Here is a 20,371-nt window from a genome sequence, read left to right as displayed (position 1 = left end):
TTCTGCATTCATAGAGCAAGCAAAATATACTTGTTAAGTTTCTTAAAATGAGATACGATGTCAAATCTGAGATGTAATGACACTTATAAAGTCAAATTTGTCTTATTAAAATATTTGATTTCTGGTCTTATTTTTTATTCTCGAAACATCATTAAGGCCTCATTTTCAATTATGTCGGGAGTATGAAAAAAACAGAACAAATATAAACCAAATAAATAAGAAATAATAGCAACAACATTATTAAAAACTGAGACATTCAAAGGCAGAGTAGTTTGTTATCATAGTTTTGAATTGACCCTTGGGGAAAAGTCTGTGAAGTTTTAATGTATGTTGCAAAGTGTCCATATGAATGCAGTAAAGAAGCTAAAAGCTGGCATTTCTTTGCCCGTGTAAATGGTAAATGGACCTGTGCTTGTATAGTTTTTTTCTAGTCTTCAGACTACTCAAAGCGCTTTCACACCACATGTCACACCTACACATTCACACACTGATGGCAGAGGTTTCTATGTAAAGTGCCCATCAGAAGTAACTAATTGATTCATACACTGCTGATCAAGCAGCTGGAGCAATTTGGGGTTAAGTGTCTTGCCCAAGGACACATCAGACATGTGGCTGCAGGAGCTGGGGATCAAACCGCCAAACGTCCGGTTAAGAGGCAACCGACTCTACCAACTGAGCCACAGCCGCCCATGTGTGATTCCAAGCATTATTAATTACAAGAGCTCTGCCCGCACCCCCCACCCCCCCAAAGATGTAAACCTAGGGGAAACACTGAAATGTGTCCTATAAAACAGTGTAATGAGATATTTTTAAGTACAAATTAGATGAATACACATGCTAAGATTTGAATTTTTTCAGTGAAAAGTTTCTCTAATGCAAGTTATGTTTCTCTAAGTTTCTCAAGGCTCTTGCTCCAAGACTTAAAAAAAAAAGCTCTTACATTAACCATATTGCTATTTTTGTTTCTTATGAAGTCTTTTTCAGACTTTAAAATGTTTTCGTACCAGTATGATTTCACAGACTGGGACACCAATATCACGCCATCATGGAAACAATATGAATGCACAAGGACGCGATGACGGCTGAGCTTAGTTACGGCACTTGTTGAAAAGGGTCAACAATATAAAAACAGGATGAGAGAATTTAAGAATTTGTGTAATGAATTTGAAAAACAAATAAAACGGGGCTCATGAGATTTTTCAAACAAGCATAGAAAACATTTTGAGTCAAAATAATTCTTCATGTCAAAAACTTAGTTGAAATATGAACATTTCCCAAGTGTTAAGAAGCTGATCACAGATATGCCACCGTTTTATCTCCATTGAAATTATGGGGCCAGTATAAGTAAACTGCTAATTGTGAAGATATTGCTTGGAGTTTTTTAAATGACTAAGATCTGTATAAACTGAGCACGTTGTGTGAGTTAGGCTCTTTGGTTAAGATCTGACATCAATTCAAACAGGAATATGTTGGCCAACTAAGCAGTGTTGGAAGAAAGTTTGAGTCTGCAAACACACCCTGACAAAAAGAGGTAAGCTAGCACAGTGTCAGAGAGTTCATGTGGGTCTACGGCCTGCCATCCACAGAACACTGCAATCAGTGAAGTTACAGCAGGCATGTAACTCAAGCTTTGCTTTGTTGGTCCATCTCCTCACAGCCTTGACCACAGGCTTTGTAGATTTTAGCTTCTGTCTTTAAGTCTGGAGATGATGATGTAGCTTAGAAACAGTACTGTAATCTTGGATATGCCAACCAAGCTAGGTCATGGCAGTGGATCTGGAGAAGTCTTTGTTTGTTGAGAAGCCAATTGGTTCATTTTGTTGGCCGGAGAATAGACTTTAGCCAGACATTGAGCCCCATAGCGGCACTCCCCTTACCCTGTCTTGAGCAAACCTCATGAAGAGCTGCTGCTACTCCTACAAAAGTCTCTGTCAAGAGAAGTGGGTCTATGAAGAAGGATGAAAAAAGTCTAACAAGTGAATTGGGGAACATTAAAAAAGTCTTCTTTACTGACTGACAACTGAGTCAGAGAACTTTCCTGGGTTGTCAACATATCAGATTGTTTTTGATATCACAGAATTTTCTTCTAGCCACCATTAAAATATAGCAGAAAGTATACTTGACATTTGCACATTGTCTTTTGACCAATCTATTCATTTGACAGATGGACTGAAAAAGAAGTCCAGGTCCAGGAATAGGACATAGTATGTATGAAAAACTGGTTGACTCTTTCATACCGAAGCACACTTATGTGGCATATTTTAGCAATTCTTTGGAAATTTGAAAATGCAGACTGCACCGGGCTGAAGAACTGTTAGTTCCTGGGACTTAAAGTTCTGGGTACTTTGGGTTAATTCATGACTAGATTGATCAAATCAGTGCTTAACCTAACTGTGCAGTCAGAGAGATGTCTCTGACCTGCTGCTAAATGTACCAAAAGAGCAGCTGCTGATAACGGTCCATCATGCTGGACACAGGACTCACACAGACCACTGATGGCTAAATGTTTGTCCTATTGGTGTAAAATGGTGAATGACCTACATTTCACCTATGAGCCACTGGGACGTCACGGCAGGGATTTTAGTAGCTTGCCAAGACAAGCCTTTCCCACCTCAGTTCAATCAAATACACATATGACCCAACTCCTTCAATATAAAATAATAGAATAGGCATCAGCTGTCAACAAAAAAGGTGATGCTCCTGTCCAGTTTGTCAATATCTGAACCTTTCTAATCACATCAACATAGCTGTAATCTCCATCACCATATCTGGCCAGTTGTGCTGTATGCTAACTGATCTTATATAAAGAGTTTGGTGTTAATCACAAGCCCATTTAGCCCAAATTAACAATGTAGAATGAAGGTGGCCATGCCAAGAACAAGCATAAAACATACCATTTCCATTGGGAGTGGAAAAGCAAATGGGTCCTTTAATGTAAGTCCACAGCAACATTGAAAGGGACTTTCCTGCAAGCAGCATGCAACAAACTGAAAAGGTGAGCGTACTGATTAACATCAATCTCTATTCACCCGACCAATGAAGAAAGCCAACATGGTAACAGAGGCATCCTTTAAAGTGGTGCACATCCTAACAGAGCACAGGAAGCCATTCACCGATGGCCGGATTGTGAAGGTAGCATTGACCAAAGTGGCCGAGATGTTATTCAGGGACCATAAAAGTAAGAATGAAATAATGTCTGCTAATGCTAATGTACAGTTTTGTGCACACACAGGGGAAGAGCGTTAGGGTATTGACATTTGACACTTGTGAACATGAAGTTAATTCAGCTGGTGAATCTGTTTTGATCTGACATAATGTAAGAAATGTGATGCAACTAGCTCTTAGCCACTACATTTTTCAAAGTAGCTCTCAGGTTAAAAGAGGCTACTACACTGACTAACCACTAAAATAGTTAAGAGTTTCCATAGTTGTGTACACAGTCAATATATGAATGTTGATGTGCTTCAAGGGAGAAATACTGGACTCTCTTTACACAGAAATGTTTGAGCAATGCTTCTAATGAATTGCTTTTTAAATTACCTCTGTATATTTCACAATCATACAATCATACTAATCCTGTCTAGACTCGACTCAACTTATAAACTTTTTTTTCTCCCCCTCTTAGACCCCTCCCCCCTCATCTGGCTTCACTTCTATGCCTTTGTAAGTATGCACACAGCACTTTTTCTTCAGTTGTATTGAGCATATGGAAAGGGAGTCAGGAGAGCATCCCAGACACAACACAGACATCAATCAACGTGAAGGACAAAACTTTTGAGGGCGAGATTCATCCAGGCTGCAAAGAAGCTTGAGAGGAGTCTGGAGAGGTTGAACAGGGAAGAATGATAGAGTAAATACTGATGTCAGGGGGGTTACGTCTTCCTTTCTGATGTTTTCCATTGCCCTGTGAGGGTTTTATATGAGCCATGAAAGGGGATAAGAAAACACAGGCCTCAGAGGTAAAGTGTATGGCCTTAAGCCAGATTTGCTAGAACGTATTTCAAGGTTAATTTGGGTGTTTTCACATTTCTAGCCCCTAGCTTCTTTATCATGTTTAGAGTTCTCCGGTCTCAGGAAAGATTTATGACAAAAATGGTGGTCATACTGTAAGATGTTAAATTACTCATTTTCAATAAGAGTAAACATACTGGTAACATATTGATAGCTACATTTCTTGTGGGTATCTCAGACGTATCAAGCTTGGGATATATCAAGCTACAAGGAGAATTTAAAGTCAGCGTCAAGATGCTTTGAGAAGCAAATAAGACGATTACAATGCACATTGAATGGCGGTAAACGTCGCTATCAAAACATGAGCCATGCCCAAAAACCATGAGGAATTATCTAACCTGGTAATATACACTTTTTTGACCAGGTTTTATAATTGTTATTTTCACTAAGATTTTTGCAAATGCTTACTGAAAGATTAAATGTTGATGTCAAGTGGATTTTGAAGTTAAGAAACGCAGTGTCTCCTGGGACTTCAGGACTTTTCACTGAAGAAAATATGGTGGAGTTTCAAATAAAAGAGGTGAGCTTACAAGACCCTCTGGCTGATAGCAGCTTGAGGCTACAAGCCACTACAAGCAAAACACACTGAACAGTGAGTGGTCAGTTGCATTATTGATAATAATGGCACCAGGTTTTGACAAGGTGGAGGAATGCATTCAAACAGGTGAGAATATATGTCTTCTTCTTCTGCTTCATTAATCTTTATCATTTTTATTCTTTGTATTGTCCCAAATCTGCAATATACAAAACTAAATAGTCTGACTAATGTGGACTGCATCACAAAAGGCCTACCCTGTATCAACATGGGAGGCTAATGAAAAAGTCAATCATGGTACTCCATAGCCTGAGACATGCAGACATGCTTAATTTCATTTAAAATATGGAATGAGAAACACTGGACTGATTCAAAAATGTCAAGGTCAAGGGAGGAGGATAGCTGCTGGAGGTGCAGTAAAAAATGGGCACTGATCAATATACTATATGAATGTGAGTTGGTACGAGACTTTTTGTCAAATGTATTAACACTATATTGACAACAGAGTTCATTCAGTGTCCAGCATTATGTATATCGGGTATCTTACCAGTGGATGCTCACCTGTCCTCAAAAGTGTGTTCTTTTTAAAACAACAGCTCCAACTTCAACGTACAACAAACTTGAAACAAAAGCGGAGCATGGTAAATTTACCCTCTTTAGTTAGAGAAAAGCAGCGCAGCAAGTGGCTTGCAACAACAACATTGGCAGAGAAGTAATTAGGACTAGCCAAATAATGTTGCTAACGTTAGGATGCTCCTAGTGATTACCAATACATGGCAGGAGTTTATGCATGAAGTTGTACTCTATTCTACAAGTTTTATATATTTCCAGTCTACTCTCCCTCTCCATGCACCTTAGATCAGGGGAAGGTTGAGCCAGAGATTCATTCTTTGATTGCAAACCATCATGGCATACATATTTGGTCATTGCGGTGATTGTGAGGTGATCCTCTCTGCCCAAACCTTCAGTCAGGGCCAAGTCTGCTAACATTTGTCTGAGGGTATTTTGGCAGTGCGGGAGAGCTGAGGGATAGCCAAGGGGAGGCGGGGAATAACTTTCCCAGATGTGGCACCAAAGCCAGTTGCTGACAGGCCGTCTGTCGTGTGGGACAGGGCTGACAGAAAGGCTGCGGGCTTCCTGTTTTAGAAGAACAAACACGTCTGCTACTTTCAAAAAGATTGCTGACTGCATGCTGGGCTAAACCAGCCATGGTATTCTCATTAATTTAGGCTTATAGGCCTTGAGTGCTATTTGTAGATATTTGCTATAAGTAGTGTACATTAAACAGTAGACCCAATTTATAGGTGTTGCTAAATACTTGACAGGGGTTCTGATGTTTTTTTGGGGCCTAACCTCATCAGGTTAGGAGGTTGACATTATTGCTACAGTGTCCAGAGAATAGATCCATGGACTGGCAAAGAGTCACCAACTTAATCAGGTCACAAGTTATTTTTGTTTTGGACTGGATGAGATATCTGTGGATAATTAGACTTCCATTCCAAACCTTGTGAAGGATAAACACTGAAGGGATCCAAACCAAAAAATATGGCCAACATTTAAAGTGAGAGCTTCGCTCGCAGCCTCTTCTGATGAGCATCTAAGAAACATGCATGAACTGCTTTGATAGATAGGATACAACTATTCAATGTTTGTTACTTGAAAAATAAGAGGATACAGCCTTAAAATGTCTGATTGACAAGTTACCATCTTTTTGGCATGGGAAGTGTTCTGGTTTAAGTTTGTAGTACATTTGTAGTCCAAGCTGTGTTAAGCAATTATGTATCAGCAGGCAGAACACAACCCACGATGACATACCTGCTCCCGTCAGTGGTAATCTGACGATTAAACTGTCTCTATAAACAGATATCTGCATTAAAGTGAGGGTAACAATCAAGTAAAAATCTAACATTTCAACTTAAGCGACAATCATGACGTGTCGTGAAGCCAATCAGCAATTCCTGACTACCTGAAATGCATCACAAATTAATCGATCCAACCTCCATTCAACAAACATTTTACAGTTTGTTTATTTCTCCTCTTGAAGACAGACCTGGCAAACCTTGATCTTTTACAAATCTGCATCATGATGTTGTTAGTTTGGCAAACGGGAGAGTCAGTAATTGCAAGTAAATCACAAGAAAGTCAAAGCCAGAGTGAAGCCAACGTGTAACTATGATCTACTGGTATCTACTAAGTGATATTGATGCGAAACAGATAAACAGGCATTCCTCTGGGGGATGTAATGGACTAAGAAATGGTGGCTTTTACGTTGCAGATGAAAATTCAGTCAAAGGAAAAGAAAGTCTTGAATGGAAGTCGTTTAATGCTAACCGCTGGCTATACTGGTACTACACAGGGTGAAGGTTGATTTCCGATTGGTTACTCGGAACTGCCCAAAATATGATCAACTTTATTCACAATCACTCTAAACTAAAGAAGTGTCCATCATCAGGATACTCTTTAAACTGGCAGCATTGGATACATTTATACCATGATAAATATTACCATTGCTTGATAAAAAAAAATAAAAAAAATGTTGTAGTCAGATTTCTATGACATCCAGCCTTCATTGAAAATAACTAATTGAAATCTTTATCCCGATTTTTTCTTGTTGAGGTTCAGTGTTTGTGAGGCCTGTGTGGGGACTTTAAATGACACTAGGGTGATTCTCTGAAGTCTTATTATAAAAGAAGCACTGGATCAATACATCAAAACCCAACATATGTATGGCTACAAAATAGTAGATTATAAACAGTACCACTGTACAGCACACCATATATAAAGAGCTGTTTTTTTCTCTGTTTTCCCCATGAATGTAAAGGAGAATGATTTAGAAAATTTGGTGGCTGGGCTCTCCGCTCTCCATATGTGCCTGTGTCATTTCTCTTTCCATCTTTGATGTCTGGCCATTTCTCTGGCATTTACAAACTGCTGGCTGAAATTAAACTGGGGAGGTTGTTTTGAAACTGGGTCGGGGTCTGTTTGAGTCTGCAGTGCTGCAAAGCCAAGCATCAACACTGTTCTGTCTGCTGACCTCCCCATTAATATCCCAAAGTCGGTCCGTCTGGCTGTGGCCACAGGCAGAACCACTCAAACTGCAGTCTACAGATTCTTTGAAAAATATTGACTTATTCATAGATGCATACTGGCAAGTCTTACATTGGACTTCAGCCTTGAATTTATGACAAGCCGCAATAACCAACCATGAGCCGCTGAATTATAGCTGTTGTTGATCTGTCAGATCTATAAGAGTTTGAGTGCCAGCCACAGTAGAGCCAAATAATGCTTTTTTTTCTTTAAATGGTTTTGGCAGTTCAGAAGAGAAAAGGGTCTCATTAAAATGTGAATGATACAAGCCTGTCCCGGGAACCTATACAGCCTTATACAGTTAAAGGTGTGGGGAAATATGGTGCATCATGCATTTGCCCTTTTGCATTTGAAAATATAACTCACAGGAAAGTTGTAAAGTGAAAGTCAGCCCCTGGGTCTCTGGCAGTGGTCTTTTCATGCTTTTGTTCGTCAGCGTTAGGGGTGAAACAGTTATCAGAGGTCATGGTAAAGTTCCTGTCTCCGTCTGGGGTCCTGGTTTGTTCTGTGATAAGTAATGTCTTTGACCCTTTTTAAAAACAGCAGGGATAAATAGTTCGGCATCTGTTTTCTTTTGCCTATAGCTCCTGTGATTGGCACCTACTGTAGGTAGCTTCTTGCTCTGCCTTTTAATGGTGCTATCATATATAACTCTTCTTCGTTTGTTGTTTAAAAGTGGTAAGCAAAATTTGCAAGCATTAAAGGAAGAATATGTGATTTTTTGATCCAGCAGATGTCAACCTTGAGCACCAGCATGAAACCAAAACAACTCGCGCTGCATTGTTGTGTTAGCATGCTAATGCTAGCGATCTTTATTATGCTGGTATCTTCACACTGCATGTAACTTTACCTGAAATGAGCGTGATCTAGAAACACAGTTAAGCAGTGAGTACAGTATGTTATTCTTCTTTTCTCTAGTCCCTCAATTAAACAACTTTTATACACGAGGGGAGGAGTCAGCCGGCCGTCCGGGCGATGTAAACAAAGTGAAGATAGGACTCTGAAAACTCTGAAAACATCACAGACAGTGGGACTCGGGTGTTACACTCATTGTAGACAGTCATGATTCACAGAGTTATTTTCAGAGGATATACTTGATTTCTATTATATTTAAGTGTGAAAAATCGATTGCATGTTCTGTCTTTAACGCCACCTGGAATGGGTGTGAAAACTACCATGTGATTGCCTTTTTTTTCAACATATTCGTTGTAGGACTGCATCCACAAACTGTGACGTCTGAACCACAAATACAAATACCATTATAGGCCTAGTCAGCCTCCATTATGGCACTACAGTAGGTACCACTTTGAACTGTAAATGGGAGATAATGTGTCTTCTGTGGCAGGCTGTTAAGATGCATAAAGACTTTAATGTGGGGGTAAATAACAGGTATTCAAAGCCTCTGCTATAGAAAACCTCCCCCCATTTATACCCATCCAGGCACTTGTTGTTTCAGCAAATTGAGGGGTTCTCCCCCACATGACAAAGTAATTTTATTCCATCTCTGCCATCCTCATTCTCACACTCCCTGTCTTTGTGCGAAATTGCCCTCAGAAAATGAGACTAATATTTCATTCTCGACAGCCCAAAGCAGCAGGCAATGTTTAAGTCTTTATGCCATTACCGCCGGAGCTGCAATTTGAACAAATCCTGTTACTGCCCAACTTTGAGCTCCACATTCTCTCCATATCCTCACAGTGTTAAGGCAGATGGGATGGATCGTTGTGCATGTGTATATGTGTAGAGGTAAAAGTTGAAGGCTTTTTTCTGTGATTCTAAATGATGACAGCAGGGGATGCCTGCCCGGCCATCATATCAGCCAAACCCCTTATTATGAATAACTCTTAAACTTAAAACCATCAAAACGGATGAGTTGTAGAAAAGAACCCCCCCCCCCCCCCCCTACGTTTTTTTACATTTCCACATTGGCTTCATTTTCAATACCGCAGGTGCTTGGTTTAAACACCTTTTCTTTATTTAGCATACTTAACAGTAGTGTTGTAGTACTCAAAATCGCTCTTGGTCTCAAGACTTGTCTCGAGACCTTTTTGAAGGTTTCGGTCTCAGACTCAGTGGAGTCAGTGGACTCCCGATTTTAAATCAAGGCCAGTCAAGACCACCACTGGCAGGCTATTTTTCTATGTCATTACTGTGATTAGAAGAAAAACGCCCCTTTCTGTAAGAACAAATGACTTCCATTCAGTTGTAGTTTGATTTTTATCCCCCGGTTATGGCCGCAACCTTCCTTAAGGGAGGGACACGCCTCCTGCACACAATTTGATAATTTTTCAGAGATATTTATGATCTTGTCTTGCTCTAACTAAATATATATTTTTACGTAGATCTGTGTTCACGCTGACTAACACGGCTTCCTCAGCTTGTTTTTGTGTCACTCAAACATGTTTTTTTTTTTTTTTTTGCATGAACCCCTCACTGGCCAACTTTTAGTCCTGCCACCAAGTGGGGGAAGAGAGTGGGCCTGGCCTCCTAAGGAACACTGTTTGTAGAGGTACATCGAGTACCAAGAAAAAATAACCAAACCATCTTTTGGCTGTCAAATCATCTCCCCCCCCCCCCCCCCCCCCCCCCCGGTGCAAAACTGAGCGCTTCAGGCGCTCCTTTGTGGCTACTGCCATCAGACTGTATAACAGCAGTGGGTTCTAAAGTCTTCTTAAACACTGGAAAACATCTTGCTTATAATAATTGTAAATACGTAGTACCTTTATCTTTATTTATTCCTATATATTCTATTTTTATTAATACTCATATGCATGTTCTTCCTGTCATCTTTTACTGCTGCAACACTTGAATTTCCCCACTGGGGATCAATACCTTTATCTATCTTATCTGAATGGAGATTAGTCCTACAGTACAAGTGGGAGAGGAGAGGAAGGAGAGGAGAGGAGAGGAGAGGAGAGGAGAGGAGAGGAGAGGAGAGGAGAGGATGAGAGGAGAGGAGAGGAGAGGGACAGGGAAGGTTTGGCCAAAGAAAGTTTTGTTTTGGTCAGACAGACTTTTCAAAGTATTGATAAAAGTTAAAAGGTGATCTGTAGGTAGACTTACTCACCATGGATGGGGTTGTGTGCCACTGTCAGGGGGATCGGCCTCTCAGGTCGGGATTGGACATGCGTCTGTGTGTGAGTGGTGTGAGTGTGGTAGTATTTGGGCTTTACAACATACTGCTGACCTGGGTGTATGGGCCGGATCCTGGTGGAAAAGAGAAACATATTTAGTCTAATGCCAGACAATTTACAATTTCTCTCTCGATTAAATGGAAACACAAATTCCTGTAAAACCTTACAGAACATCACAAAAAAATATCCATACACATTATAATTTCATTGTTTTCCAGGTAGAAGCTTAAGGTAGCCAGAATCAAGCCATCAGTACTTATTAGCAACCATTACCCAAGGGAAAAATCTTCCACAAATTGGATGTCTTCCTCTATTTCTGTGGATCCAATAGCAGATGTTTCCTTCAACAGCTGATATAAACCGCTGTTAGCTGGAACTGGAGTGCAGAAAAAAAGGGGCGCTTGGGAGTTGTAACCACCAGAGAGCTGCATTGGATCTTTTTAAAGCTTTGGTACGTTTTGCTAACAGTAAACGTTAAATTATATCAGATTGTAATGTTCTTAACAGGTGGTTCCAAGTTCCAAGCAGGCAAACTATGACAGAGTATGGTTTTGTTGAACATACATAAAATATAATGAACAGCATTTTGTCCAAACTAAAATATGTCCATGTCCATAACACACAGGATATAATAAATCATTATTTAAATTTACACAAACGTCTCATCCAGCTCATGGTACGCTGTTAACAGAACTGAAATAGGATGCAATCCAATTCTGTTATCCAGACAGAATGTTCAACCTTTGGGACATGATTTTGAGCGATGGCAGTGGCCATTTTCTGCACAAAACCATTGTCGTTCAGCTTTTGCAGGACTTGGGGTCCAAAGTACAAAAAACCCTTGCTGCACTCAAAACATTCTCATTTGAAAATAGAAACTTTTAGAACACTGTCCTGCTTGTCAATGTCACTTCTCACTCACCAACCACATAAAGACTGAGCAGGAGTTATAACATAAGTTTTGTCAAGATAAACTAATCTGACTTGTCTTTCCAAGGTAACAGTTTCCAGGTGTAGAGCTGCTGCTAATACCATGGCAGGATACATTTACATGTTGTTGTCTTTGTGATATTTCCTTAAACAAAGGCATATATTAATAAGCATACATAAAACACTAAATAGTCAAAACCAAGGGATGCGGAACTGCAGCGAGCCAATGTTCATAACCTGTTAAAAGCGCTCTGAAACTGAGGTCATGGAAGCTGATAGTTTTTTAAAAAAGCTGAAAGGCGCACAGGCCCTGTATGCTCCATGCTGGGACTAATTCAGAAACTCAACTCGTACTATATAGACTTATTTATGAGGATTTTTGAGAGGAAGTTTAGGGTGTTGTATTGACAGGGTATCAAACACGTAAAAATGAATGCAATGTAGCATCCCTAACCCCAGTCCATTGTGGTTCAAGATATTCAATCAACGTGTAGTAATCCTCTAAAATGTGGTTTCCTGACTTTGAAGACAGCTTATCGTAAATCTTTCATTTCAGCTCCATTAGACAGATGGCACAGAACGAAGGTGAGGGAGCTGCATGTAATAAAGGTGTCTTGGCTGATTTTAAACCAATGATTTAGTGAACTGAGGGTATGGGTTGTAACCTTGTGAGGCAGCGGGATGCCCTGACATTGCTCATCTTAAATGGAGATAGCAACAAGTGAAAGTTCAAGTTTGATAGCAGAGAGTACTTCCAAGCTTTTACTCCCTGCAGCTGCTTCCTGTGGCAGGGAGTCATCTAGTTATACTGCTTTTTTTCATCTAAGCATCAAATGTGGCCTGAGAGCATGGTAGGAGAAAGGAGAAAGGTTCCAATAAGACCATTTAAAAGGAGCAAAGTAACCATAACAAGTCTACTTCTAAAATTACAGAGCCAATATAAACTTCATACCAAATAATAGTGTGAAACAGTTGTCAGAGGCTACAAATTGACTATCCTGTTTCAAATATAGGATGGAAACTGAAAGCCTTGAAATGAACATAGGGGGTCCTGTTAGCCTACACAGATATATCACATGCCCATGTTCAGAGGCTTTAGTCCTTCAAGCGCACTGCCTGGGTTTGACTCGGCACTTTGTCAAAAAGCCATTCCCAACTCTCTCATCCTGCAAGAAAAGGACTGTGTATACACACTACAGCTTACTTTGAAACTGGTTAGTTTGTAACTTAAGTTGTGTCATTGTTTGGTTGCACCATGGAGACATAAGGTTCCTCTTAACTTGTTGAGCGTAACATCCAAAAATAACAAAGTATTGTTTGCAGAAATTATTTTAAGACTTCATGTGACCAATCAGTAAAAAAGCATTTTTCTTAAAGCAGTGTTTGTGACAGGGGAGGCTTTCATGTTACTTGGCAAACAGCAATGAAAATGTATTTAAAATGTGACAAAGGGGGGATGCGGTGTGCTGGGCGTTGTGCCCCATGAACAGAGACTACAATTCTCAAAGTGGGCAGCCCAGGTTTGAATCCAACCTGTGGCTCTTCCCCACTCTCTCTCTCTCTCTCTCTGATTTCCAACTCTATTCACTGTCCTATATATGTAATACAGGTATAAAAAGCCGTCACACAAAGAAGAATTGATGACAATGCATTATGATTAGGCGCTAACATCAGTCTACCCCCTTGGTCCGTTTGAAATTAACTCTGGAGCCCTTTGTCTGATAGTTTGTTTGGTTTGGGGTGGTTTGAATTCTCAAACAAACACTGGTGTAGACCACGGAACCAAACTCTGGTCTGCTTGAAAACAGGGTCTTTGTTTGCTTCCAAGTGCTCCAGATTTTGGTTTGCAGTAGCTGAGAACGCAACTCGAAACCAAACATGAGCAGTGCATTGTGGGCTGAATTTGGCTAGATTTTTCAGAATAAACAGCAAAAAAAACAGCCTAGTCTAAAGGTAAGATAACCCGGCTAATGATAGCTGCGGTAAACAATGCCAAATAGGTTTCCTGAGTTCGGCTACCGTTAGCATTGCAAACAACACCAGCCTTCAGTCCCCTTGAAGGTTAACATCTACATGCTTGTGCTAAATGTGGTTACATATTTCTCCGGTTGATGTGCCAGTTTAACCTGACACAGCCGAAATATAACTTTAGCTCCTTAATAGATCTAAATACTGACAAACTTGTAGTATGGGATGCCATTCTTCCGGGCCATTGTGCAGCGTTACTCAAGATGGCAGTAGCCATTTACCTGAGCTACTGCCCCAACAAATGGCGGGTGGCTGCAGTATACAACATTTGACAAGCTTTGATACGCTTGACAAAGTGCAGTGTGAAGGCACACCGAAGAAAAAGAAAAAAATGCAACAATGTCACCTTCACCGCTGAATCGCACCCCTGAGTCCAAACTTCATATGTGAAAGTGACCTTAATCTACAGCTAGTGTAAAATAACAGTAGTGACAGGTCGGTGAAATCCTTTACAACATAAGGTAAATAAATGGTTATCTTTTGTTGGAGTTAAAAAATTTACGTTTCCAAGGGATGCAATCTATCACAGAGAATTCACTGTCTAAAAACAGCAAGTAACAAAAACTCCTCCTCAACCCTCCAAGGTATCCCAACTTTTTAAATGATAAATCATGAGTGTTGTATGTTCCGGATCAATCTAGGCTATGTTTAAACTTACACATAGCTGGTGCAACCCAGTGCAGGTATTTTACTTATGGGTAGGAAAACTTCTTAAAAATCTTAAGCCACCAACACAGTCAGAGATGACTGTCAACTGTTAAAGTTTCAGACTTTTTTTTTCTTGCCAGACTGAACTATTTGTGAATGACATTTGTATGCTCAGCAATAATAGTCTATTTCAGACCCTAGATCCTGGCATGGACTTGTGTTAAAAATAAAGGCAGCATGAACATCCAGTGTCTATGTGTGATCATTAGTGTTTTGGCAGCTGTCAGTGATGGGAACTACCAGGCATCCTCTACATCCTATAATATTAATAGTAATGATGTGTATGCCAGCTGCCTGGAGTTATATGGTGTTTACATCCCTTATCTTCTTTGTTATGTCAAAGAAAACTTTTGCAGTCATCCCTGTTTACTACTGAGTGAAATATTCACTCAGCCAAACAGGACATGTGCTCTGAATTGTGATCATGCTGTCTGACATTAGTGGAGATAAACAAGCATTTCACCACAGTTACAGAGAACTGCTATCTGAGAGATAGAGGGAAACCAGGGGATTCACTGGGAATAATAGCTGCTATACCAAGTCAACATTTGTACATCAATATATATAAAAAGGGTAACTTCATGAAGCCTTGAAGATACCTTAAGAAGACCTGGAACCTGGGATGGGATGCGCCAAAATATATTGAATCCTACTTGATTTCAGGTCTTTGGGTCAATAAAGTTTGTATTTTATAGAAGAAGATCTGCTTCTCTTCAGTAATCTTTGGGGTTGTTCAAATTGACCAAAATTTGATTGGTTCAAATTGACACCAAATTTATTTTGGCTTGTTCTTTTTTTTATTCATTTTGGATTGGCTCCTTTAGACCTCAACTCAAATCAAGTGTTTTTTTAAAAGAAGCAATGTGGCTCTATAAAGGGTAATATCTGTAGGGGGGCCAATCCAACACCTTGGCTCCGATTGAAATTTGTCAACAAGTATCAATGGAATTAACACGTAGTTATGTACAGACAATAACTTTATAAAGATCAGTATTCACAACAGCTGTTGTGAGAAAATTAGATCAAAAGTAGTTTGACGTCTTTGGTTCATGTAAAATGTCTGAACCACTGCAGGACGTGGAAAGGGTTGGAGCATTCAAGATCCCCTGAAGATGGTTGAAGAATCCCTGCTGTTTATGAAGCACCGCTAGTGGGCCACTGTCGCTTTTTAAACGTGATTAGAACCACATTTGCTTGGAATATATACGCATGTCCCTTACTCTATGCTTACACGAAACAAACAATTTTTTTTCATTGCCCTTTGCCATTTTTGTGTCGTGGAATTCAATAAATTGTTGTGACATTATCTACGGACATCCATGTTTTCTAAATGATTGATTTTTAGTCCCTTATATTTAAAGTAGGTCTGTCAACAGGTCTAAATAAAGTCTAAAACCTTAGAGGGTGTATTGCCATGTTTATTACGGCTAAGCGCAGCAACAAAAGTCATGGGATTTCCATCAGTTTTATTTGTAAAGTGCTAGCAACTGTAAGTATGCAAAAAAGGTAATGGTTGACATAGTCTCAGTCAAGCATTAGCGTGTTAAGTAAAGGTTCACAATCTCAAATGAGTCTTAAAACTATAGTCAGGGGTCCATATCAACATTACAACAGATTTTGAGGATTTGCCCTTGACTGTTGGTGATCAATAACATAGCAGGATGTGGAGATTGGACAATTAGCTCAAAGCATCTCTCATGATTTTCTGAAAAAACTACACATGGGGGTAAAGAGACCTTGTTCAGACTTCCATGACAATGTTTTCTACCCCCATAAGATTACTTAAAAACTCTTATTGTTAATGGCTCTAAAATATAAGTTAATGTGTCTCCAAAATATTAACCAAAAAAGGATATTATAACAGAGATTAAACACAGAGGTAACATTTGTACAGCCCTTACCTGAATTGTCCACTGACTGATTCAAGAAAAGCCCACGGTCAAAGAAAGGAGATGATAGACTTGAGGAAGGGTGATCGTTTTAAACCAGGCATATTTTCATCCCATTCATATGATAGGCCCCCCGCCACGTTATAAATAAACAGAAAGTGATAGCCTTGTAAATAGCTCTTCTGCGCCCTTGCAGTGTCCCTCCTAAATAGCTCTTCTGTTTAAGTTGTGCAACTATCTAAGCTATGAGAATATCTTATTATATACTGTAATGAGTACATGTATTATTGTGTTTCTAAGATATAATTTATATAGTCATGAAATTGGCCTGTAGTTTAACCCTCAGAACATGTTCCTCATTATGATGATTTGTGTCCGTGTGTTCTGGACATGATGGTGTGTGTAAACATGCTTGTGAGCATGTATGTTTACACAAGTACAACAGAGTATATATATACATCTATTGCTACGGCGAGGCTTAGGGGTGGAGGGGGGTTGATTTGAAGGGTGCTAGAGTCTATATTCAGACAGGCAAAGAGAGCATGTTTGTCTTGTACTGGTTCATCAGGTCTACTAGCCTGGAAGAATTTTTCCATTTTCACTTCTGTTCATGAAGATGAAAACATTTTTTAACATGTTAATGAGATTCTGCCTACAATATAAAGGATGACAGTTATGCCCCTTCCTACCTGAGTCATAGGTCAAAATACATCTTGTCAATTTGACCAGTAAATGCAAAGTTATTATGTGTCACAGCTAGCTGCTAACTTTTATATAGTGTTTTGCTAGTCTTCTGACTACTCAAAGTGCTATTACACTGCATGTCACACCTACACATTCACACATTGATGGCAGTGGTTGCTAGTGTGAGAAGCATCAGAAGGATCTAATACCAGTCATACGCATTCATACACTGCCGATGAAGCAGCGGGAGCAATTCGGGGCTAAGTGTCTTGCCCAAGGACACATAGGACATGTTAATGCAGGAGCTGGGGATTGAGCCCTAGACCTTCCGGTTGAGAGGCGACCACCTTTACCAACTGAGCCACAGCCGCCCCATGTAAGTGTCCTTAGAATCATGAATCACATTTTTTTTTTTTTTTACATTTAAATTAATCTACAGGTAAAATGAAGAAGATACAGTAAATCATTCACTCTCAAAAGAGTTGGTAGTTCTATACGTTTCCTTTTTAAAATTCAGGCTACTGAGGCTAAATAGAAAAAACCTTTGCACATCTATTCAATAAGACAGGTGCGTAGAAAAGCAATGTGTCAAAATTTAAAGCTCAGCTTACGTTCACTGCCTAACTTGCTGTTTGCAACAGACTACTAAGGCTGAAATGAAGCCAAACAACTGGAAACCTGAGTTATCGCAATACCAGATATTTAAACTTCAGTTTAATTCTAATGAAAATCAAACAATAGGGATACCTGTTTTGATACCACAACAACAAAAGTAGAAGTCCTGAGCACCAAATATTGGGTAATTTATTGGTTTTTAATTCCCAAAAATTGCTGCAAACTGGTACCGTACAGTTGCCAATGTATTTGCGCAATGTTGACACCGCTCTCTCTCTTTCACTTTTGCTTATTATTTGCTGATTATTGAAGATCTGATTTTTTTTCAAGCTTTGGTATTGTTCAATACTTTGGCTCAATATATTAAAATATTTTGTATAGTTTTAAAACATTAAAAAGTATTGTTGTAGTCAAGACCACACTAACCAAGACCAAGACATACTCGAGACCAGATCGCTCAGAGACTGAGACAAGACCAAGACATTTAGGGATCCAGACCAAGTCAAGACCAAGAACAAGTCAGGGCAAGACTGAGACAAGACCAAGACCAAGACCATATCACTGAAAAATCATCAACTTGTGTGCAGCGAGCGTGTCACTCAAACTGTAACACTGGGATGGTTGTGGTCGTAACCAGGGGGGGGGGGGGAGTACACAATTAATTGAAGTTATTTGTTCTTTTAGAAAGAGGAATTTTCCCTCTTATCAGAGTAATGACTTGTAAAATAGCCTTTCAGTGGTGGTCTTGACTGGTCTTGATTTAAAATCCGGAGTCCGCCTACTAGTCTGAGTAAAAATGCTTTCGATTCTGAGACAAGACCTACACTTTCAAAAAGTTGCCTCGAGACCGGTCTTGAGACCAAGACCGATTTTGCGTACTACAACAGTATTAAAAAGTCTAAAATAGTTTGACAATCTAACTGGAAACTAATGAGTGTGTAAACTTTCCATGATAAGAGGTGCAGATCAGCTCCTGTCCCATCCTTATAACTCATCCTGAAACTGTTTCTTCTTGTCAGATTGTCAAAGGGCAATCAATTGTCATGATGCAGAATCCTGTGCAATTATATTTTCTGATTTTCCATTACGACAAAACTTGTCCTTGCTAACTATATGCACACAAAATGTTCACAAAATGGTCCTACTAATACTACTAGTTTTCTAAAGAAGTTTGGTCTCTAATTTGGAAACAACAAACAGCTTCAACCCGGAGCTATGAGACAAACAGAGATGGAAAAGAGAGAAGTTTAAAACATAAGATCTCATTCCAGTCCCAACAAAATATCTGGCATGGCCATGTGCACTGGCAATGTCTGAGCCATTAAATGAAAAAAGTAAGAAAAGAGTTTGGAGAGTCTCCAAGAGATGGTTTCAGGATATTTTGGCCTGTTAGTCCAAAATATCAGCGAGAAGATTTCAATCATCTCTACATAAACAGATCAATGAATCCGGGTTGATGGAAAGAGGTGTGTTTATATGTGTAAAGGGGTCAAATCTGTTCAGTCTCGACCTTCATCGCTCTGGCCGCAATCACAATCCAGCACTGACTTCTACACTCTAGTCTTCCAAATCCTCTCCCCCATGAGATCTGAAATACTCTGGTCTACCATAATAAACCCTCTGAACCTGTAAGAATGGAAAGGGAGGAATATCTCTGAATGGTTAGCAAATATATCTTTCTGTCAACGCCTTTGTGACTGACTATACATTTTCTTTTGGCAAGTTGCAGAGTTGGTGAGACATGTGATTGATTGATTGATTGATTGACGTGAAATGATTATAATAAAGTTGATAGATAAAGATTAGAGTTTTATCTCTTTAAAGGCTTTATATGTGATTTTTTGATCCAGCAGATGTCGCCCTTGCGCACCAGCATGAAACCAAAACAACTTGCGCTGCATTGTTGTGTTAGCATGCTAATGCTAGCGATCTTTATTATGCTTGTATCTCCACACTGCATGTACATTTACCTGAAATGAGCGTGATCTAGAAACACAGTTAAACAGTGAGTACAGTATGTTATTCTTCTTTTCTCTAGTCCCTCAATTAAACAACTTTTATACGTGAGGGGAGGAGTCAGCCGGCCGTCCTGACGATGTAAACAAACTGAAGATATGACTCTGAAAACTCTGAAAACATCACAGACAGTGGGACTCGGGTGTTACACCCATTGTAGACAGTCATGATTCACAGAGTTATTTTCAGAGGATATACTTGATTTATATTACATTTAAGTGTGAAAAATCACATAGAAAGCATTTAAGCTGAGTAGGGATGCAGGGCATTTTTGTCTTTTGGTTCTTTCATATTGTACTGCCAGTAGAAGGCAGAATATTAGCAATGCACAACGTTGGAGCCAGCAAGGAAGATTAGCGTTAAGTGTGTGTGCCTGAGTGTGTGTGAGGGCTACTGTTTACTCAATCTTACTACCTCTTACATGTCAGTCTTCTTCAAGATTTAGCTTGTGAAACACTTTCATACACACAATATGTATGAAAGAGGCCACAGGTACTGGCTGTATTGGTCAGAAAATTTGATTTATTTGTATGTACAGTAAATTTAAACAAGCTTTCCGAAACAAATGTACAAAACGTCCAAAAAGATTTTGGGGGATTTTTGTCTTAACTGGATAAGGTAATCTGGAGAGAGACAGGTACAACAGGAGAGACAAAGGAAGGAATGATGCAAAGGGCCCAGGTTGTGATCAAACAGATACAATGAGGACTCACGAGTTACCTCTTTACCACGTG

The 20,371-nt window shown here is 39.6% G+C and overlaps 1 protein-coding gene across 3 annotated transcripts in view; it reads right to left on the bottom strand.

Annotated features, from left to right (window-relative positions):
• ltbp1 (latent transforming growth factor beta binding protein 1) overlaps positions 1–20,371 on the bottom strand; it is a 123,180-nt gene that overhangs the window by 67,725 nt on the left and 35,084 nt on the right. For all 3 annotated transcript variants that reach the window (XM_020647824.3, XM_065959470.1, XM_065959471.1), the window contains exon 4: positions 10,701–10,840. In XM_020647824.3, coding sequence (XP_020503480.2) covers positions 10,701–10,840 — 140 coding nt within the window. The remainder of the gene's footprint in view (positions 1–10,700; positions 10,841–20,371) is intronic.

Source organism: Labrus bergylta, chromosome 10 (assembly GCF_963930695.1).
Source record: "Labrus bergylta chromosome 10, fLabBer1.1, whole genome shotgun sequence".
Classification (NCBI taxonomy): Eukaryota; Metazoa; Chordata; class Actinopteri; order Labriformes; family Labridae; genus Labrus; species Labrus bergylta.
This window is presented reverse-complemented; position numbering and strand designations above follow the sequence as displayed.